Source organism: Mytilus edulis, chromosome 14 (assembly GCF_963676685.1).
Source record: "Mytilus edulis chromosome 14, xbMytEdul2.2, whole genome shotgun sequence".
Classification (NCBI taxonomy): Eukaryota; Metazoa; Mollusca; class Bivalvia; order Mytilida; family Mytilidae; genus Mytilus; species Mytilus edulis.
Genome location: NC_092357.1, coordinates 64794759 through 64819045, shown reverse-complemented (window position 1 = coordinate 64819045; position 24287 = coordinate 64794759). Strand labels below are relative to the sequence as shown.

Sequence of the window (24287 nt, the reverse complement as noted above, 5' to 3'; positions counted from 1 at the left end):
GCAACTGGAGAAAGCGACCCTGTAAATGTAACAGTGTATGGAGGTGTGTACAACTGAAATAGTTACTGTTTAATGAATAACAACTTGATACACATTAGAGTTGCCATTACTTTACGATAAAAAAACCTCCAACATATTGATATAACTGCACGTCAAGTTTAAAATCATTTGCGACCGACAAATAAGTTTATGTACAAGGCTTTGCTCATTGATGAACGCCGTACGGTGACCTATAGTTGTTAATTTCTGTGTCATTTTGGTCTCTTCTGGAGAGTTGTTTCATTGGCAATAATACCAAATCTTCTTTTTTATATATCTTCATCAAAATACCTAAACTAACCGTGTTAAAACCCTAAATGATACCGAAGAAGAACACAATGATTGAACTAGCGTGCATTGTATAGTTATGCAGCCAATACTTTATAGGTGTAAAACAGCAACCGGTACGCTAAAAGCAATCATATATTAATTATATTCTTTTCTTTTTGAAATAGGCAATTATCTGAAATCTGACAATTAGTTATAGCATATATAATGCAGAAATAAGGAAATAAAGTATGATTGTCAATGAGACAACTATCAGGTCATTTGAGGATGAGGTATAATTTTAAGTTTATATAGAAAACTCTGAAATATATAATGTGTTTAACATGTTTAACTGGACAAAAAAAGAAAGAAAGAGAAAACAACCACTGATTCAAACTTATGATCCGTGAAATTGTTTAAGGAGACTATTAAAGATAAGATAAAAGTGATTTTATACGATAACAACTTGATCATGTAGATACATTATGAATCCTCTAATTTTAACAAAGAAAACACACCCCTTACACGTAAAGTCATTTCTTTACAATTTAATTAATATAATGTTTATTGGTCTAAAATGATTGAAAATTTGACAACTATCCATTTAACTACCACGTATGGATCAACCATGAGCAAAAGCCATACCGTATACGAAAATATCGTACAAATCAAAAGAAACAAAAAACAACCTGAGTGATGATAAAATAGTGACTGAAGTGTAAAGTTAACAATTCCTCACAAATGACAAAAATAGCTGACCTGCATGCTTTAACACATTATTTCAGTGTAACAACCATACCTAACGACGAGAAAATGCATCACTCGGCTTAAGAAAGTAATGTTGTGAAAAACCGATGTTTTCAGATGTCCAATATCATTCAGACATTAAATCATGTTACATGTACATTCATATACATATTTTTGTAATCCATTCGATGTACCTTGTATTATTTCATTCATATTTATAACAATAAAAGGCATGTGAATATACGACAATTTAACAACAGCTCAACTATGAAAATGACAGAAAGACATAAAGGGGGAAAACACACCTCAAACAATAGACAAAATAAAGAAGTGTGGGCTTTTGTTAAAAAGTATCATTATTTAAGATTTCTCCTTAATTGTTTTTTAATAACTTCTTGATTTTTAAATCAACCCTCAATTTGCATTCGATAAAAGCCTGTATCAATTCAGAAATATGAAAAATGTTTTTTTTGAATAAAAGTGTAACGTCATCTATTAAAAGGACGTCGATAAGGGAACCCAAATATTGAACGTTTATTTGAGAACAATACTAAGACGTCGATTAGGGGTGTAACCAAATGACGTCTGATTTAGACGTCGATTTGAGTAAAGAACGTCGATTAGAGACCAGACTTTGATTTGAGTCATTGTATTTGATCATTTAACCATGTTAACGTAAATAGACTGATAAAATCGATATCTACTCTAAGGTATTTTAATCAATATGAACAAATTTATAATCAAATGTTTTATATTTGTATGAAAAAAAAATAATCGATTGTTTTATTCTAATTACGGCATTTTACAGGTGTTCCAAATGTTACAATTCCTAACTCAAACTATAGCAGTGGGCACGGTTGGCATATGCAACTAGAATGCAATATAGAATCTACTCCAAACCATACCAATGTATACTGGCAAAAACAAGCTAATGGTACAGTTATAAATATAACATCGTCTAGTCCTGGTTTTTATGGCTCAACTATCAGTTTGCCATCATTGACAATCTTTCGGGTATCGACAGATGATGCTGGACAGTACACATGCTTTGCTGTTAACCTTGTAGGAACTGGGAAAAGCCAACCAACTACTCTGAAAGTAATAGGAGGTATGATTGTAGGAAAGTTTTACTAACGAAGAACATTCAGTTAACTATTTAATGTTGATTTAACTATAACATGTATAAGGTACAGTATTACAGTGGCAGAAATGAGGTAGCTCCTTTATATTCGTTTCTTTTGGCTAATCTACATAGTTTTTTTTACCTGTTCAAATAAGTGTTATGTGACTACTCGTCTTTATTCTAAATGCTACATACTGTCTATAAGCCCTTTCGGAAATGTGTATGTAGAGTAGTATCGATTAATTTAAAAAAAATCGTTCTCATACTTAGCGATTGTCCATTGGAATTATCATTCTGATAAAATGGTATAACGCTCGCAACATTTTTGGATGTGTTGTTATGATTATACTTGAATGTTTCATCAGAGACATCTGTTTTTTTCTTCAAATTTTGATGCAATTGGAAATGAAAATGGGGATTATGTAAAAGTGACAACAACCCGATTAAAGAGTATAAAACAGCCTAAGGTCACCAATTATGATGTTTTCATAAGGTTGTTGTCTCTTTGACACATTCCCCATTTCCATTCTCAATTTTAGTCTTCTTTTTCTATAATATATTATTTCTTGTGATTTGCTTTCCGTCCCAGTCTTTTAATTGCATGAAAAACATATTTTTCTATAAAGACGTTTTTTGTTATGTGTTTAGTCCTTCATATTGGTTTGTTCCTATTATTGATTTTCTTCTATAGATATTGAATGGTGTTAACAGAATTATGAAGTTTCTTCTGTCAACTTTATTGGTTTCGTTCGAATATGGCAATGCATGTTTGTTTTTTCCAATTGTAATTTGTATTGAGAATGAGGGACATTCTTAATTAAGATTTGACTTTTCACTATTCAAAATGTTATACATATCTTACAATTTTGATATTACTTTTATTTTCCTTCTTGTAAAGAGCTTTTGGTTTACACATTTCGACATGAGTGGACTCATCCGTGACACTTAAATAAAATAGTCAAAAGGACAAAATTACTTAGAAAAGAATAAAGGTGCAATAACGTTAACAGACATGTATTTGTTTGCGGCAACGAAATATCTCGCCTAGCTTTGAAACAGCTTTCAGGCCTGGCAGAATATACCTACCCTTTGCATTTATTCGAAATATGTTCAAGCCCTGAAAAATTACATGACACAATTTTAAAAATTGATAACCCATATGAATCAAGACAAGTCGGCCACACCCCTAAAAAATAGATAAATTAATAAAAGATTAATTATTCCTCCATAGTCTGGGAATACTTTAAACGAACTAGTTAACTAGGTGCACCCTTGATTGTATTTCTCATTTCATCTTTTATATATTGACTGTTAAGGATATTACTTCATCATAATTAATCTCCAAAATTTTATTTCAAGGAATGAATATAAAATGCTTCAAGATGAAATGATTGCATTTTTAGATTATGGTAGGTAACTCTCTTTATAATATTTAATTGTAAATATTTGGTTCTTAATGCAAAAAACTAAATTTAATACATTGATTTTTCAAATGTTTAAAAAATCGTTTTGTAGGAGATATATTGCTCAACTCCAGCATATTAAATTATACAGAAGTATATGGTTCGCAGGTTTCACTGCGGTGTAGCGTCACATTCGAAACGGAGTTCGGACCTGTAAGTGTACACTGGAATAAATACAAAAGTGGTGATCGTTATCCTGAACATCCTGCATGGTATGGAAATGACCACTTAACTTTTCACAATTATTCTGTTGCAATACCTGAAAAAGATGGTTTCACGATTAACCACTATTCTCTTACAATAACATCACTATCATTCAAGGATAATGGCAAGTACCTCTGTGTAGCTAAAGATCAGTATTCATTTGGGTCGAGTCCGTCAATTCATCTGCAAATAATAGGAGGTTAGTGATTAACAATTGTCAGTAAAGTCTTGTGAAATAGTAATCACAAATGCATACTGAATATGTGAAAAATATGAGTGATACACATAATGTAATTCATGTATTTATATATCCTCATTTTAACATGTTTAAGAAGTTTTGAGGGTTCCTGATAAACATACTTACATTGTGTTATGCTACGTATCTTTATATATATCCACACAGTATCAATATAAGAAGATGTGGTATGATTCCCAATGAGACAACACTCTTTAAAGTTTAAATAAAGGGGATGTAAGCAATTATAAAACAAAAACGTTCGTTTTAAGATATGCAAATACACATATCAGCTGTCGTCAACATTTAGTAGATATAGGAAGATGTGGTATGAGTGCCAATGAGAATACTCTCCATCTAAGTCACAATTTTCAAATGTAAACCATTATAGGCCAGGGTAAATATAACAAACATCTCAAACAGAAGGTAATCACATAATGGTTCTGAATCTCATTCATATGAGAGTTTAATATATCAATAAAATTACAATATTTCTCAATACTTTGGTCATTGAAATCTTAGACGATATCTAATGTTGTTCCTGTATTGATTTAACAGTTAATCCTCTTGATATAGTATATTGATTTAGAATCATGATATTATAAACCGTATGGTTTTCAAATATATCTATGCTTTTTAATTCAGATATGAAAACATCGAATAGTATTCAATCGCTTGTTGAATTGTTGTTGCCTCAGAAGTTAATAGGTTCTATCAACATTCACAAATAATTTTACCTGTTTAATGCGTTTTATAGGTGTTCCAAATGTTACAATTCCAAATTTGGAATATAGCAGTGGGCATGGTTGGTATAAGCCTCTAGAATGCATGATCGATTCTTTTCCAAATCATACTGATGTATACTGGCAAAAACTATCTAATGATATAGTAACAAATATAACATCTTCCAGTCCTGGTTTTGAAGGAGCAACGGTCACTTCGCCTTCATTGAACATCACCCATGTATCGACAGATGATGCCGGACAGTACACATGCTTTGCTGCTAATATCGTAGGAACTGGAAAAAGTAAACCAACCACTCTTACAGTATTAGGAGGTATGATTTTAAGAATTTGAACAATCGAGGAAAATTCAATCAGTACTTTAATGTTCATATAACTATAATAATTAGGTAAGAAAAACTTAAGTTGACGTGTTAGATAGTTCCTTTCGATCTTTATTTTGTAAGATCAACATTTATTTGATGTGATAGAAAGAGTTGTTATAAGACCAATAGTCTTTATTTTAATTGATGCAAGCCGTTTATTCACCCTTACTTTAATACTTACATTGTGTTGTATGTGAACTAGTATAATTAATTATAGTGTTATGCGGTTGTCCGTTTGGATTACTATTACATACATTGAGTACTCTGCTCACAATTGAAATCGTGGCTCTATACTTATACAACACGTCATTGTGTTATTGTACTATGATAAATTTGTGTATTCTTGGTTTTAGTTTTTGCTAAAATGCTTGGTCTATATGCCATATTGTGCTTCTTTGTTACATATTTGATTATAATACAATGCTGGCTGCTGTACCCCTATTTTTGACATGTTTACTTATTATGTATGTTTGTTTTGTTCACGCATCGGTGTCAATATATATGAATTTGATACGACTGTCATATAAGTGAGAGGTTTAGCTAGCTATAAAACCAAATTTAATCCATCATTTTCTACATAAGAAACGCCTGCTGAATCTTGATTTTTTTTTCAAAATCCTGATTAATGTAATGTGTCGCCATTATCATTTCAAGGATTAGATATGAAACAACTGAGTAGTTGTAAACTATAATATGCAACTGGGTGTACGATTATTGATTTGAAATATTTGTTTCATATAAGGGGGTCACTTTTAAATCAAAATAAATTGATTGTATACTATGTAAATATTCATTTTGTAGGAGATGTATTGCTCAACACCAGCATAATTAACTATACAGAAGTATATGGTTCAGATATTACACTCAGTTGTAGCGTCACATTCGAAACTATATTTGGACCTGTACGTGTATCCTGGAGAAACTACAATACAAGTAGTAAAAGTTTTCAAGAATATCCTGCATTGTATGGAAATGACCACGTTACTTTTAACAATCATTCTATTGCAATTCCTGAAAAAAATGGTTTCACAATGAGCCACTATTTCCTTACAATAACAGCACTTTCATTTAAAGATGATGGTTGGTACTACTGTAAAGCTAGAGATCAGTTCTCAATTGGATCTAGTCGTTTCATTCAGCTGAAAATAATTGGAGGCAAGTAATAAACTGATGAAAACTACAAGTGCTTCACATTACACACACACACACACACACACATACCTATCATGAGACGGATTTCGTGTAATTATTCATGTATTCACATATCCTCACTTTAAAATGATTGGCCGTTCCTGATGAAGATACATAGACAAACAATAAATTATGTTACGTATGTCAATAAGTTCATACCAGCTATGATATAAATATAAGGAGATGTGGTATGATTGTCAATGAGGCAACTATCCACCAAAGATCAGATAAAGTGGATGTAAGCAATTATAAAATAATCATATTAAATTAATAATTTGATTTTGTCATATTCAATCTTATCTGCATCCAAATAACATATTTAACAGTGAGAAAAAAACATATAACAAACACTTCTAAACTTTTGAAACAGTAATGATAGACTTTTTGTTTTTTGAACAGTCGTAATGTAAAAAGTATAGATTTGATTTTAGATTTTTTGTGTTTTAACGCCGTATTTAAGCACCTCATTTAAACTAAATCGTGGCAGCCAGATTTTATTGGTGGAGGAATCCAGAGTGTTTGGAGAAAACCACCGACCTTCGATAGGAAAACTGACATTCCTTTTCAATTAAGATTTGAGTCTAGTGCACTCGTAAGAGTGGATTTCGAACTCACAACCTCAGTGTTGACCGGCTAGTGATTACAATAGTAACTACTTAGACCGAGGCCCCGTAAAAAGTATAGTATACTCGTACCATCATTATGGGATAAATCAACACTTACTTACAATGCATCTTTTCATGGTGATCTGAGCGTCACTGATGAGTCTTATGTAGACGAAACGCGCGTCTGTCGTATTAAGCCTATTAAAATTTAAGCCGGGTACATTTGATAACTATTTAGACAATTTCTATCGATAATTTTATGAAATCGATCAAGCTGTGTTTGATTCAGAATTACTATTAGTCGTTTCCATTTACAAGATATAATGATTTTATTAGAGTTATGACAATAAAATTGAGAAAGGAAATGGTGAATATGTCAAAGCGACAACCACCCGACCATATAGCAAACAACAGCCGAAGGCAACCAATGGATCTTCAATGTAGCGAGAATTCCCGCACCCGTAGGTGTCCTTCAGCTGGCCCCTAAAATATGCATAATAGTACAGTGATAATGGACGTCATACTAAACTCCGAATTATACACAAGAAACTAAAATTTAAAATCATACAAGACTAACAAAGGCCAGAGGCTCCTGACTTGGGACAGGCGCAAAATTGCGGCGGGGTTAAACATGTTTATGAGATCTCAACCCTCCCCCCTATATCTCTAGCCAATGTAGAAAAGTAAAAGAATAACAATACGCACATTAAAATTCAGTTCAAGAGAAGTCCGAGTCTGATGTCAAAAGATGTAACAAAAGAAAATAAATAAAATGACAATAATACATAAATAACAACAGACTACTAGCAGTTAACTGACATGCCAGCTCCAGACCTCAATTAAACTGATTGAAAGATTATGTCTTCATCATATGAATATCAGGTACAATCCCTCCCGTTAGGGGTTTAGTATCATACTATCATAAAATATATGAGAAGTACATAACCCGTGTCATGCCAACAACTGTTTTTTTTTAGAAATAAATGTGTTTAGTTCCGATGCAAAGACCCTATCAGTGAATCAATGTTAAAGCCAAAATATGCAATCTTTAATGACTTGACATCAGTATCGTAACTATATCCCCTTTTAATAAGTCTATTTAAAGGTTTTGTTAGTTTCTGAGGAGAATACTGACATTTTTGTGCTTTATAAAGAATATTTCCATAAAATTTTGGATGTGAAATACCTGAACGTATAAGATGTCTGCATGTTGAGTTATATTTACGAATTATTTCCTTATACCGGTGATAAAATTTAGTAAATGTTTTGACCAGTTTGTGACTTTCAAAATAAAATAAATATGTAACTGAAAAATATGTATTACAGAAATAAAACATTTAACGTTTAGATTAATTCCTAGTATTATAATATTCATTACAATTGATAGATATATTTTTAAACTGTACAAAACCGATTACATTTCCATCGATTGTATAATTAGTATTAACTTAAATGGATTATTGTTTCAACATGGAATAAATACATAAAATTGTCAGTTATTGCATGTTACAGGGGTTCCAAATGTTACAATTCCAAACTTGAACTATAGCACAGGGAGTGGTAAGCATTTTGTACTAGAATGTATGATCACTTCTACACCAGATCATCACGCTGTATACTGGCAAAAACTATCTAATGGTACAGTAACAAATATAACATCTTCCAGTCCTGGTTATAACGGCACAACGGATACTTCTCCATCGTTGATCATCACTGAGGTATTGACAGATGATGCAGGACAGTATACATGCTTTGCTGTTAATATCGTAGGAATTGGTAGCAGCCAAGTGACCACTTTGACAGTATTAGGGGGTATGGTTACTGTTAGTAGTTGACGTTGCTTGAAAGTTGCATCCGGTAATAGAATCATGTTTGCTTGATAAAAAAAAACGTGCATAATACATTGTAATACGGACAAAATCTGTATAGCTATTTGTATTTAGCAACAAAAATCCTAGTTAAAGATCCTCGAACCTCTGCAATGCGTGTCTAACGTTCAAAACTGCTGTCCTATTATTTATGATCAGTTTATCATCAAATAAATTGTCAGCCTTTTCCCCCCATCAAGCAGTTATGGACGTAAAAAAAAGCAGTCGATGACTTATAGACCAACACCATTGACGTCGCCCGGTTCAGAAAGCGTCACCTTAACTACATAGTATATCCACCGACTACATTTTTAAATACCGACACCTGCGTTAAAAATAAAATATTGATAACAATTTGATTTTCAAAGGGTAGATATGTTTAAAGCTCTTAACGAATACTTTCAAAAAGCAAGAACTTGGATTTGATATAGAAAAACAATACTTTGAACAAACGTTATTGACAGTTTTGAATGAATAAGGCACATATGTTTAGACATGCGTTTTGTTGTTAAGTTATACATAATGCAAATCACACATAAATGTATGTATTCATTAGTTCCCCGGTGTTATTAGCATTACAATAACCGTTGCAAATTCATTAATCGCTAAGCCAAAGTGTTGATATGGATCAGAATATAGTTTACTTTGTTTGATACTATTGATCATATGCAATATTTGTTTATTGTTTTGTTCAGTTCTTGTATCGTTCTGTTGTACCCCTGTCCCCGAATTAGAGGGAGGATTGATCGCCAACTAGTATGTTTGACCGGACGCATTCTGTATAATATCATGTTGTTCTTGTTAAATCTTAGCTATTTTTTCTCCTTCTAAATAATGATTAATGTAACTTGTCTCTAATTTCATGTCAAGGTTTAAATATAAGACAACTGATCAAATGTGTAAACACGCAATGACTGAAGAATTTAGCAATATAGAATTCAAAACTTTTTCAGGAGATATAGTGGTCAACTGTAGCAAAACTAACTACACAGAAGTATATGGTTCACAGGTAACACTTCACTGCAGCGTCACATACGAAACAAAGTTTGGACCTGTAAACGTAACCTGGTTTAAATTTAATGAGAGCGGTATTAGCGTTTCTGTACAGCCTTCATATTATGAATATGGCCACGTCACATTAAGCAATCATTCTGTAACAATTCCAGAAAAAGATGGTTTTAAAATGGACCACTTTTTACTTGAAATAAGATCGCTTACCTTCAGAGATGATGGTTGGTACATTTGTTCAGCTACAAATCAGTTTTCACTTGGATCGAGTCCGTACCTTGATTTGAAAATAATCGGCGGTTAGTAATTAATAAATCTGCTAGCAAAACCTATTGACATAGTAGTCAAATATATATGTAGTTCAGTATTTTTATGATTTTTCTATGTACATGGAAAAATCAGCATTGTAATACTAAAAAGAAACCAAAGTGATATAAAAAGTCCGGGAAACTACAATAACAGTGCATAAAGGAGTAATGACAAATAACGAAAGTCAACAAGGACCTTAGAAAACAAAACAAATATTGATCGCAAGAAGATGTTGCTCATTTAAGTATAAAACTCGGTGATAAGTCTTATTTTGCATGTCACATTCACTTAAAAGAGCACATAACTGCAGTTATGACAATTGTAACATATTCTTTGTCATCTGTGAAAGAAATATTCCTTACTATTCCGACACCTCGTGTATCGACCATTAACATTTCGATCGAAGAAACCATGAATATATATATACACGCATAATATCAAAGGATGCGTCTATCTAAAACATGAGGAAGTTATTTATGTATGCACTTGTATAAAATATGGAATTAGCGCGCCTGATTCTGAAATATTTACATAATCATTTGGGACACGTCAAACATTTTAAGCATCAATCATCACACAATCGCGCACAAATAAGAGATATTTTTTCTATATAACATATCATGCAAAAACACAAATCCAAAAATTAAAATTAGGGTATGCAAATGTGATTCTTTTTTCTTTTATCTGCATTCAATAACAAAACCGGCCTTGTGTATTCTTTTTTTCATTCTGATCACATACAAGTCTTCAGCAATTTTGTTTTTGCCTTTTAGATATTCCCTATGTTCACCTTGAACCAGGACCATTTAATGCTACCCGTGGTAGTAACATTACACTTAAATGTAACATTACATCTGTTCCCACACATTTTAATGTATATTGGGAAAGCGTATCGAATGGTGTTACTACAACTTGGCATCTGGGAGAAACATACGGAGAGTCTGATCAAGGCGAAACACACTCAGAGTCTGTAGCATTACTTGTTCTTGATAATGCATCATCCAGTGACTCAGGACAGTACATCTGTTTTGCAGAAAATGTACTCGGTACCGGTAAAAGCAAACCAGTTAATGTCACTATATATGGAGGTAAGATTTCATTTTTGAGGTCTAAATAACATAGCTGTAATTATCATGTTTATCATCTGTTCAATTGCTTCACATTGTTTTAAGCTAGATACATGATAATATGAAAAGTAAAAAAAGATAAACAATATGAAGAGTTTCATCTAACCACATTATCGTGTTTTTTGAATTTCGTGTTTGTCAAATTGAAAAGAGAAGCAGTAAACTCATGCTATAAACAAACGAGAAACATATGTTGATGAAATCGTCTTCGGACAGTTGATGTTCGAATCAGTTCAGAAGTAAGATTTTCATGCTTGAAAGGAACAATACTTCATCATCTTTATATTACATGTATAATGAATTGATGAAATGTAATGCTGGCATTTTTAATTATCGTTTTTTTAGACTTTCACTTATAATGATTTCCAAGCAAAAGCTTATCTTGACAACTTACAATCATTTATGTTTGACAAATTTAGATAATCTTACAAACAGTAAAATAGTGATACAATTTCATTGTAGACCAGAATCATCCTGAAGTAAACATTAAATCAAACCAATATGTTGTGAAATATGGCAGTCCTCTCACAATTGCAAGTTCAGTTCGAACAACTGAATTAAATTCTGTTTCTGAGGTATATTGGCAGTTCAATAATAACGGTGTAATAACAAAGATTTCAGAAGAAACGGACGGGATAAACGGAAGCACCATACAAATTCCATCACTCACCATTTTGAATGTGACATCCTCCGAATCTGGAACCTATACCTTTTACGCTAAAAATGACATCGAAACAGGACAAAGTAGACCAATACATGTTATTATTACTGGAGGTAATACTCGTATATTCAGGTTTGATATGCGTTTCTTTTTTCAACATTGGCTAGAGGTATAAGAAGAGAGTTGGATCTCACGAAACATATTTTACCAAGCCGCAATTTTTCGCATGTCTCAATCAGGCGTCTTTGGCCTTTGATAGAATGGTATGTTTTTTTAACTTTTAGTTCATTTATATGTTTCGGGGTTTTGTGTAACTTCTATTTTCACTGAACTAGTACACAATTATTTTAGGGGCCAACTGAACACCATCTCCTGCTGCGTTTTTTTTTCTTTCAGCGTTTAAGACCCATTGGTGGCAGGGATTAGACCGTTGATTTTCCCGTTTGAATGGTTTTACACTAGTAATGTTTGGGCTTTTTTTTTTTAGCTTGTTGTTCGGTGTGAGCCAAGGCTCCTTGTCGAAGGCCATACGTTGAACTATAATGGTTTACTTTTATAAATTGTTACTTGGATGGACAGTTGTCTCATTGGCACTCACACCACATTTCCTATATCTATATATTATGTTGTTGGTTTAACTTGATAACGTCTATTTTAGTCCGTGTTTTCTTGACTTTCTATTTTATTTCGTTCGGTATTTCTGTTTTCCTTTTTCTTGTTTTGTTTTTTTCAACTTTTTCTTGGCTTTAGTTTTTCAATACGTTCAAAAGTTATCAAAGGTACCAGGATTATAATTTAGTACGTCAGACGCGCGTTTGGTCTACACAAGACTAACCAGTGACGCTTATATTCAAATGTCATTTGTTGCAAATGTTGCAGGAATTTCCAATATTAAAAAAGAATATTAAAATGACTGTGATCATTGTGACATATTATGAAAAAATAAAAGCGACAGTAGTTCACCGGTGTTCAAAAATCATAAATGGATGGAGAGAAATCAAATCCGGGTTACCGACCTAAAACAGGTGGAAACAAATCATCAAGAAGAGGATCACAAAGGAACAAAACGAACACTGATGTCCAACAAAAACAAACGCATCATACATAAACACAAACTACCACATTCCTGATTTGGTACTGGATATTTTAAGAAAACAAGTTGCGTTGAACCTAGTTAAATTGCTAGCCAAAACCTCCCGCTTTATAACAATGCTAAATATCAGAATAACTATGCTTAAATGATAAAGACCACGTTTGTCCCATTCATCGTATGGATTTATCAACGTCTATATATTAGAATTCATGTTTGCTCTTTGTGACACACATCAAATCTAACAGGAGACTCGTTACGATTTACAGTATTTATAGATAGTAAAAGAATCACTTGTCTAGGTTCATATATCGCTAATCAAGTTTGTTTTGAAAGACACGCGTATCAATAAAAAATAAAAAAATGTATTAACGGTTTAGTTTTGTATTAAGCGTATTCATTCTTGGCATATTTCTTCTTTCTTTTTTGACATTTATTTGTTTGCAGCGAATATGGTAATTGTAGTGTACAATAATAATGGTATCCGTCAAAGTCATTTTTTGCCAGGAATGTCAAATGAAAGGTAATTATCTGTATTTTGTTTTCAGGTGTGCCAAAGGTCTCTGTTAGAAAATCAAATTATACAGCAGGGTATGGAGAAAGCGTTACAATCTTCTGTAATATAACTTCTGATCCCGATGTGACAAATGTTTACTGGGAGAAAGAATTTAATGGCACGACCATAGTAATTAATGACTTAACAACAGGAATACAAGGAATTTCTGTAGATGCTCCATCGATGACTATAGTGACAACCACTACATCAGATATAGGAAATTATAGATGTATAGCCACAAATGATGTCGGTACTGGTTGTAGTGAAACCACAAAATTGGAGGTCATTGGTGGTAAGAGTATTTTAAAGATTCTTTGTTCTGCTTTTCAATTATACTATTCACTGTCAATTCTAATTCATTAAAGGTACTATTTATAATTTTGCTGATACAAATGTATCAAAAACTAGAAAAGTAGTACAAAAATTAAGTGAATACATTGTAAACTATCAACTTTAAGCCTCTTTATTCAATCTCCGTTATGTTTTAGAGCTCCCATTTGTCAGTACCACAACGAGTTTGCTATCAGTGAAATATGGCGAAAAAGTACATATAGCATGTGTTGTGACCGGTAATCCTCCGCCTACCCAAATTTACTGGGAGAAAGAATTCAATGGTATAAAAAAGGTAATACACAACGGCACCATTAATACGGAAGGAATAACACCAGAAAATCCATCGCTTATATTACTCTACGCAACCGATTCGGATGAAGGACTTTACAAATGCTTCGCCGTCAATGAATTTGGAAGGGATTCTAGTTCATCAGTTGAACTCAATGTCGTTGGAGGTAATTTGTTTTAAAACAAGTTAGACTTATGCATACAACTACAAAGAATAAAGGCTGAAATCTTATCAAAATTACAATGTTAAAACGAAAACGAGAATGAATGCAGTTTAAAACAAAAGTATCCGACCCTATGTCTTTACTGGAACATCAATCAACTTTCTAATAAAAATAGACCAAGTTTGCTAAATGCACCCACAGATAAACGGATCATGACAATTATATTAAAACTTATGGTGTATAGTATTATATAGTAAAACCATATACACGGGGTAACCAACGGTTTAATTTATATAAAAACGAAAACGAGACAAATTTATTAACCACATAAACAGAGGACACCCACTGAACGCATATTTTTAATTTAGGAAAGGTGCAACTAATTGCGGCGATATTAAACATTTTATTAGTTCCAAACCTTCTCCGTTTTCTGAAGCAAAAGTAAAACATCACAACATAGCAAGACACACTATACAATATCAAATGGAATGACTTAATTTTTTCAAAAATGCTATGCATCAGTCGAAAAATATGCATGTTTGTAGGAATAATGGTATCTTTGTAGCATTATAGGTATAAACAATAATGTATTGAGGTTCAAGTTAACTTTTGTCAATACATTAGAAAAATTAGAAAAAAAACATGGTAATACTCTTTATTGTTGCAGGTCGTCCTGTAGTTTATACTCCATCTATAACGCACATGACAGGCATTGGTTATACTGTTACTATTACTTGTTCCATACGAAATGCTTTCCCAGCAGTTTCAAAAGTTTACTGGGAAAGATCTATACGTGGCGCCATAACAAGACTTTCATCTGTTTCAATTGGTATCATGGGAGTAACAGTTGACAATCCATCCCTTATTATTCCATCAGCAATGGAATCGATGACTGGCGAATATACATGCTTTGCTGTAAATTCGGTCGGAACTGGTAGTAGCTTTCCAGCTACATTGACTGGTATTACCTTTTTGTTAAATAACCTTTCTTTAGAACTTCACTGGTTTATTTTCATGTAGTCTTTGTCATAAGAAATAAAAGACGGGACACTGATCAGTGTGACAATTTACTTTTATCATTATCGCATATTAATGTTTGTTATGAATTAGAACGATAATTTTTTTTTTTAATTTTAATTTATTTAATTTTATTTATTTTATTAAGACGGGACGGTTATCAAAGTGAATATCTTCTTTTTGATTAAAATTATCACGTATTGATTTTGCATTATGTTAACCTTTGTAACGGATAAGAATGAAAACTTTATTTGGTGTGTATCTGGTATAAACACATTCATAGATGCGACTCGGATGCATTTGTTTCTTACATAATCGACTAAAAGAACACTTTACAAAACAATACAATAGTCTAATTTAGATAACATAATAGGGTACATTTTTCCTTTTGCATACAATGTTGAATGGGAAAACCAATGTAATTGAAGCAAAAAATATAACATTGAAATGTAGATGAAGCGTACTAATATTGACATTCCTGAACATAATTTCGCTCTATCTCTTGTTAATCTTTATCACATATTTCATTAAGACGCTGTATTCCTAATAGCAATCATTGTTGTATAATTGAGGTTCGAAAGAAACTAGAGGGACAGTCAAACTCATAGATAAAAAATAAACTGAAAATGCCAAAGGTAAAAAATAAGATAAACAGACATATAATATTACGCAAGACACGTCATAGAAAACGAGAGACTAAGCAACATGAACCCAACCAAAAACTGGGGGTGATCGCAGGTGCTCCGGAAGGGTCAACAAATCTTGCAACATCTGTCGTGTTGTTCATGTTATTACAAACTCGGTAAATAGTCAACTTCGGTAGGTCACATTCGTGTAAAAGGAACGGGACATATCCGATATCAAGATATTCCAAACGGTCAACCAACACGTGATGGCGTCCGTAAAATTTACATTACATATATGTTTCATTAGGATCCATAATTTTGATAAGCAGGCAACAATCGCATAGCCTTACAAAATAGTAACCCCTTTTGTTTTGCTTTCACGAACTCATAGAAGAAAGAGAAATGTAAACAGGTTAGAATCTTTGAGTTATCTATAAATCAAACAGTTAAAAAATCAAGGCGACCATATTTAATCAATATTCAAATCTCAAAATAAAATAAAGAAGAAACAACCAAGGTAGTAAAGAGACAGACTCAAAAAGAAATGGGAAAGGGCGCCCAAACAGTTTAAGCGGCACTCACTTTGCATGCTTGCAATAACACTGTTTAAAATAATGTTGCTAGTAGCATTAGATTTCAAATCAATTAACACAACCCACCTTTGTTTGGTGTATATATTTGGTTAATTTGTAAAATTTTACTGTACAATTTACATGATTTAATACCATTTTTAGTAAAGGCAGAAGTGACATCAGAAAACGACTCTGACGATGTGGATGACGAGGAAGACAATAGTATGTATTGATATCTACCTGATAAGAAATTTTTGGTATGCATTTATAAAACATTTGATGCGTCTTGCATACATGTGAGAGGTTAAGATGGCTATAAAACCAGCTTTAATCCACCAGTTTTGACATAATCAATGTTTCTACAAAGTCAGGATTTATGACAACACTCATAGAAGAAGACCCTATATCAATACTGAACGAAGATCAACGAGATGAAGAACAACGATCAAGAGCTGTTGCCGTATTTTCTTATTATGTTGAATTCCTTCCTTTAATCACAAAGTGATTAAAATGAATCTAGAGTTGTCTCTATTTGTCTATTAAATACCAAAATTTAAATACTACAGACTTTCTGTATATTATAATCATTTGTATAGAGGTTCCATCCTCTATTTTTCATTTGCAACTTTTACAATTTCTACAAAAAAAATCCTTTGAATTAAACATACATTTTATTACACCAACTTGTATTTTCAATTTTAAGACTAGAAAATACATTTTACTTTGTGGCATTACTTGCCAGGGTGACTACCGATTACTTACCTGTACACAATAGCTATAGTTGACATATGTTGACATACATGTAGTGTCATAAAACCCCTGAGAGCCCAAGTCAGCTATCAAATCTGACTTGGATTCCCACCTCTACTATTATTACAGTTGTTATCAATGCGTTTGATCTGTTTTAGTTTTTGATTTTGCCATTTGATTAGGAACTCTCTTGTATATAATTGTCATCGGAGTTCAGTATTTTTGAGATGTTACTTTTTATTTGCAGTGTTGAAACACTCGTCATTTGTTCCTAGTTTACACCAATCTTATTATATACGCAATTGATAACAATAAATATTTTGATTAATGTATTGGTCAAACTTTTGTGCAGACGGCTACAAAAGTGTATTATTTTTGGGGTTATTATATGTGTATATAGTTGTTCTCTTGTGCCATCTTTCCTAACATGTCTATGTAATAGAGACAATCGTTTTTTCTTTGGCATGTTTAGTAAATTATTATATGTATGTTACAACCACATAGGACCCGCCTATTTGAAGTCGATTTTTTTCTATAGATATGAAATATGTAAAAAAAAAAAAAGATGTGGTATTATTGCCAATGAGACTACTCTCCACAACAGACCAAAATGACTCACATATTAACATTTATATTCAACCGTACGGCCTTCAAGAATGAGAAAAGTCCATACCGCATAGTCAGCTTCAAAAGGCCCCAATATGACAATGGTTATGACAATTCAAACGAGAAGAATAACGACCGTATTTGTATAAAAAAAATGAACAATGTCAATTTGAAAATGCAGACCTTTTTTTAAGGTTTTAAAAATATAACGTTGAAAAAATAATTTCATTTTATACACATTAGAGTTATAATATTATCTTTCACTTTTATAGCTGAGACATTAGTAAATGGAATAATAGGTGCGGTGAGTGCTTTGGCTGCAGTTGCATCAGTAGTTGTCGGCTACTGGGCATACACGCACTCCAAGAAGTCTGGTAAGTGTTTAAGTGATTTAAATTTAGGCATAGCAATTTTTTCATTTTGCTTATTAATCTTGATATAATAAAACTAATGCATTAATTCCATCGCTAGCATACATTGACTTATACATTTGAATATCAAATCAGTTTTACCACACAGCTCCGTAGATGATACCAAACACATAAGCGTTTAGGAAAAAAACAATACTTGATCGAGGATTCAGATATTGGCTTAGGATCTCAACATACAGTACAAAATACCAAAACTAAAGACAAAAAAACGACTCACATTTGAATAATCATACTGATCTTGTAGATTATTTGATAATTTTATCCCCGCTCTAAAACGGTTGGGTTAAACTGTTTTACTTAATAGCTATCAACGATAACAGGATTAAAATTTAGTACGCCAGATGCGCATTTCGTCTATATAAGGCTCAGCAGTGACGATCATATCAAAATATACTAGCCACAAAAAGAAACGATATCAAGATTTTTATAAAAAAATATCTATTTTATTTGTCAACAATGTTTTTTGAGTTTTGTATTTTATGGAACAATAACATAAAAGCATATAAACTTACCAAAGATAACAGTTAACAACTCATTTTTCTTATTGCACGGACTGTTTGAAGATGTCTGTGTCAATAACGGCAGTCAATCTCCGACGCATTGATGCAATCGAACGCTGAATAAATGTTTGTGGAATGTTATTTCACTCTTACACCAAGGTGTCTCGTAATTGGTTGACTGATTTTGGTGGCTGATGATGTCTGCGTATGCGTTTGTCAAGTTCATTCCATAAATAGTCAATGGGTGATAGATCTGGCGATACAGCTGGCTCAAGAAGAATGTAAATGTTTTTTTTTGCCAAGATATTGTGTGCATAAACATGCCACGTGGTACCAAGCATTGTTCTGTTGAAAAGTATGCCGATTCCCATGCTTTGCAATAAGTTGTTGTACGATTGGCGTAGACTTCCGTTTATGAACTTCAAGTCACTGCGTCCACAATGCGTGATTCCTGCCCAAACAATCACACAACCACCACCACCAAAGCGATTACATTCATGCACACATGCGTGTGCATAACGTTTATTTTGCCTTCTGTACGTTATCATTTTTCCGTCACTTCTACGTAAGCGGAATCTGGACTCATCATTAAAAATTACTTTTTGCCACTTAACGCGGTTCCAGTACAAACGTGCATTTGCCCCACGTAGCCGTACAGTTCGATGACGCTGTTTTAGAATGGCTCCTACTACAGGACGTTGTTAACGCAAACCAGCCTCTCTAAGCCTATTGCGTACAGTTTTGGCGGATATCCTTGGATTATGTCTCCCATGTGTTTGTCTTGCGGTAATTGTAGCTGGCAAATACTGATCTCTGAGCTAAGTAAATCTTATTCGACGGTCTTGGCGTAACGTCGTTTTTCCTTGACGTCCACTACGTCGTATGTTATTATAGGACCCAGTCTGTCTTAAACGACTCATTAATATAGTTATTGATAATTTGGAAACACCAAAATTGTTTGCAACGTCAATATGCATATGGCGCATACTTGCTTGAACCATTATCACTGCTCTATCACGCTCATTTTGGCGTAGACGTGGCATTTAAAACCGGCTTTTTTGGATGTGACCTTCAATCACCTTTTGTTAATTTGTGATGACCGGATATTTACAATGTAATCACCCTCATTAAATTTAAACCGCATTTGGACGACATGAATGTGTTTCCACTTAAAATTAAAAGTACGCTAAAATGAAGTTATTTTCCAGTAAATTAAAAACAAAAGTCCAGTAACCTACGGACTTATGACTCTTTTCTAATAAACAACTAGTAGCAATACATAATGTTTTGTTAATAAAAAGTATGATGTAAACAAAAATGGGTATCGTTTCTTTTTTGTCTAGAATATTTATAGAGCCAAACAAGTTCAAAGTTGAAGAGCATTGAGGGTCCAAAATTTTTTAAACAATGTGCAAAATACGGCTAAGGTAATCTATGATTTGGATAAGAAAATCTTAAGTTTTTCGAAAAATTCAAAGTTTTGTAAACAGGAAACTTGTAAAAATTACCACATTATTGATATTCACCGAAATGTTGACTACTAGGCTGGTGATACCCTCGGGGACGAAACGTCCACCAGCAGTGACACCACTCCAGTGGTTTAAATAGTTATTAAAGGTACCAGGATTATAATTAAGTACGCAAGACGCGCGTTTCGTCTACATAAGACTCATCAGTGACGCTCATATCAAAATATGTATAAAGCCAAACAAGTTCAAAGTTGAAGAGCATTGAGGGTCAAAAATTCCAAAAGATTGTGCCAAATACGGCTAAGATAATCTATGCCTGGGATAAGAAAATCCTTAGTTTTTCGATTAAATCATAATCCTTTTACCTTTGATAACTATGTACAGATAGTATTTGGCACTTGTGCATGTCTGCCATAAGGGTTTCAGGATTGGTGGATTGCATTCCTGTATGCACGTGGGTCTTTTTGTTTGATGTTGTGTACGTGTTAAATGCATGGGTCTTTTAAAGTTGAGTTCACAATACTGTTCTTTCTCCGTGTCTTGTCAACATCTGTTTTTTTTTTTATCTCTAAAGGAAACTTGCCTCAGTGACAATCGTAACTCATTTCCTATTTCAATAGTGCATTGTTGGTACAACGTTCCACTTAAACTTGTTTTAAATATCTAAAGGTGAATTTTATCAGCATTAAAACACAGGGCTGCATTCGGATATGTGTATATATTTGTTGGACTCGGAACCGCGATGGTACTCCGAACTACTATGGTTACGCCGAAATGCGAAGGTCTACGCTAAGGTGCGTTGATTAACAGGTTAAAGTGCGATGGTATCATTGTGACACTAACGTGTTGTTTAATACGCTGAAGTGCGTAGTTGCGTACGATGAGGTGCGATGGTCAAAAGTTGACTAGCTAAATGTAATGGTCAAAAGTTGAATACTATTATCATTGATTATAGGTAAATGCGATTGTCTGAAGTCAAATCACATTTTGAAATTTGGCGGTGTTGTGGTTAGTCTGTTAGCCTCGCATTCGGAAGACCGGGTTTTCTGGTCAGGTCAAAATAAAAGATATAATTTCCAGTTTGCTATCTTTTAGCTTAGTATACAGTATGGAGTTAGAAAATTGAATGGATGGCTCAGATTAAAAATAATGGATTCGAGTTAGGGAATTTTTTTTATAATGAGAGTTCAAGTGCGATAAATAAAAACGGCTTCAGCACGGGGCTCTTCGAGTATTTACTAAGTAGGATAATTCAATTTTATCAAATATACTGGTAACTTGCTGTTGTTATGTTTCTAGATATAATTTCTCACAACACTCATGTATGTATTTATCTAATAAATTATAACAGATTTCAACATAACAAATACAGATTATATTTATACTTGACATATAGTGAGACGTGACGCTTGTTCTGTTAATTGCTTAAGAACTAGCTGGTTTTCCTCTAAACAGCAGAAACTGAGAAGTACACCAAGTTGGCACCATTTGGATTTCATTTTAACCTAACCCATTGCAGAATATTACAGATTTACTTTAAACATAATAAAATGACTACTAACGACCGTTTTCTTCCAAAGTAGGATTCATAGCAAGAATTTAAAAAAATATATATAGCTTCTTGATATAGCGAAATTAATATTTATATTTTAAAAGTTGTCTACACAAAATGATGTGATATATATTTGAGGAGTAGTTAAATTTTATGTAAGATCAAAACATGCCCAAACTTTTCGGGACTCAAATCGTTCGTTTCAATCTGAGCCAACCATTCAATTCTCTAACTCCATTCTGTATACTTAGCTAAATAATAGTAAACTAGAAATTATATCCTTTAGTTTGACCTGACCAGAAAACACGGTGTTCTGAATGCGAGGCCAACATACAAACTACAACACCGCCAAATTTCAAAATGTGGTTTGACTAAAGACCATCGCATTTACCTATTCAATTTTTGACCATCGCATTTAGCTAGTCAACTTTTGACATCGCACCTCAAGGTACGCACTTACGCACTTCCGCGTATAAATCTACAATAATCAGTCATGCTTTTCATTGTACGTATGCAACCGTCATCTACAAATCTCAATCTACGGCTGTGAATCCATTTGTTTTATAACGTTGTAATTGAAAACTTCTCAGTATTAAATGTCAGGCAAAACCATCGTACTTCAGCGAGAGGACCATTGCAATTCGGCGTGGACCATCGCACTTCAGCGTCCCCGTCGCTCCTCCGAGTCCTACAAATATATATAACTGTGCTTGATACTAAAGGTAAGCACGAATTATGCACGTTTTAGTCTTTAACATATGAATAATGAAAATGTAGTCGCATGTGGTAGCTCACCATGAGAAAAACAATCATATTGAAAATCATATTTTTATACTTTGTTTGCAGAAAAAAAAATAACTCCAGCTGAGGATAAAAAAGATCAAGATAAACCGTATGTTATTTAAATCATTTGGTCATCATCATAATCATTTAAAACCAGTTAAGTTTGCCGCATAATTGATGACTTCGAATAATGTTTTTCTAAAGTATGTCACTTACTATTACAAGATATATTATTTTATAAAATGCTGTCCTAATGCTACATTATTTGTCATAATACTCATGTTGTTTGTATAAATAGGTAGTGCCTCTTGCATTAATCATGTCAACTAATGATTTAGACACAGACATACTATTTAAAAAGAAGGCAACAAAATAGTTTCCAATCAACTTGTTACATGATGCATGCAGGTTATTCTGATCAATTGTATATCCCGATAGCAATCGTTGTCAACAACCAACAAAAATATTATTGATGTCTATAACAATTTCAAGTAACGATAAATTATATTTATGTAAATTTCTATTTAGATTTTGTTCTAGTCACTAATTGTCAAATTTATGAAAAATAAGTACATGACCGTCCGTCCGTCTGTATCACACTTGTGAACACGAACAACTTGGTGTTTTTTAAGCCTTCACCTTAATAAATGCACATATTAAATTTCTGGAGGGATAATCATATAATGATTGTTAAGATTGAGGGAAAATATCAAATCTATTTTTTTCATCGACGGACTACTCCGCTTCAAGATATCTGGTTAGAGTTGATGTTTTCCTTAGTGAATTTTGAGAACAAAATATTTGACTGCTCGTTTTGACAACAATGTTACAACATTTAAGCAGATAATTATTTTAACACACCTGCGTATGGCATTAAATTTATATTTCAAGTTGTCAGTTTATAATATATAGCTTGTTGAAATTTTTTTGGACCAGAAAAAAACAAAATACCCTGTCCCTTCGTCGTAGTGTCTTTCCCACGTTCCTGTAAATGACCTTTGTGTTTCTTATAAGAAGTTGATCATATTTAGTGGATTTTATTTATACACTGTCCTTGCTATATTTTATTTTGTTTTCCCCGGGTCACAGTTTGTTTCTCTATATCCAATTTCAGTACATAGTTTTGGTTTTGAAACTTTTCAATTTGTTTCGTACTAAAAAAAAATTCTCATCTATGACCACACAAAAGGGAGGTTTTGGATCAAATTAGACTAGGAAAACCCCGTCGCATGCTATGTGTGCCTGAACCAAGTCCTGAATATGTTGGTAATTTGTACGTCTTTGATACGATAGAATTTATAGTTAATGATATGATAATTTACAGTATGCTTCGCCTTCATATTCGATTCCATTTTAGTCGATCAAAGATCACTGTTTTTTTTTTATTTTCTTAATATTTTGTTTCATCCTTTTTTGTTTGTAAAAGGGGGATCATACCATAATGAAAAACATGCATTAAATCTAAATGTGTGTTTGATGGGGTTCAAATAACTTTTTTTATGATTTTAAACGGAATCCGAACCGGAAGATACACCGAGGGCCTTTAACAGTTAGGGCAGCCCTACAGAGCTCTAGAAAAGAATTTATAAATTGGG

The 24287-nt window shown here is 32.9% G+C and overlaps 1 protein-coding gene across 1 annotated transcript; it reads left to right on the top strand.

Moving 5' to 3' along the window:
• Nucleotides 1-1917: 1917 nt before the first annotated feature.
• LOC139504409 (hemicentin-1-like) lies at nt 1918-22814 on the top strand. The gene is made up of 13 exons (XM_071294490.1): nt 1918-2161; nt 4836-5135; nt 5988-6341; nt 8495-8794; nt 9804-10157; nt 10941-11255; nt 11757-12068; nt 13594-13893; nt 14090-14389; nt 15054-15347; nt 16764-16823; nt 18230-18331; nt 22756-22814. The coding sequence occupies exons 1-13, from the start codon at nt 1918-1920 to the stop codon at nt 22812-22814; spliced, it is 3294 nt and encodes a 1097-aa protein (XP_071150591.1).
• Nucleotides 22815-24287: the final 1473 nt, after the last annotated feature.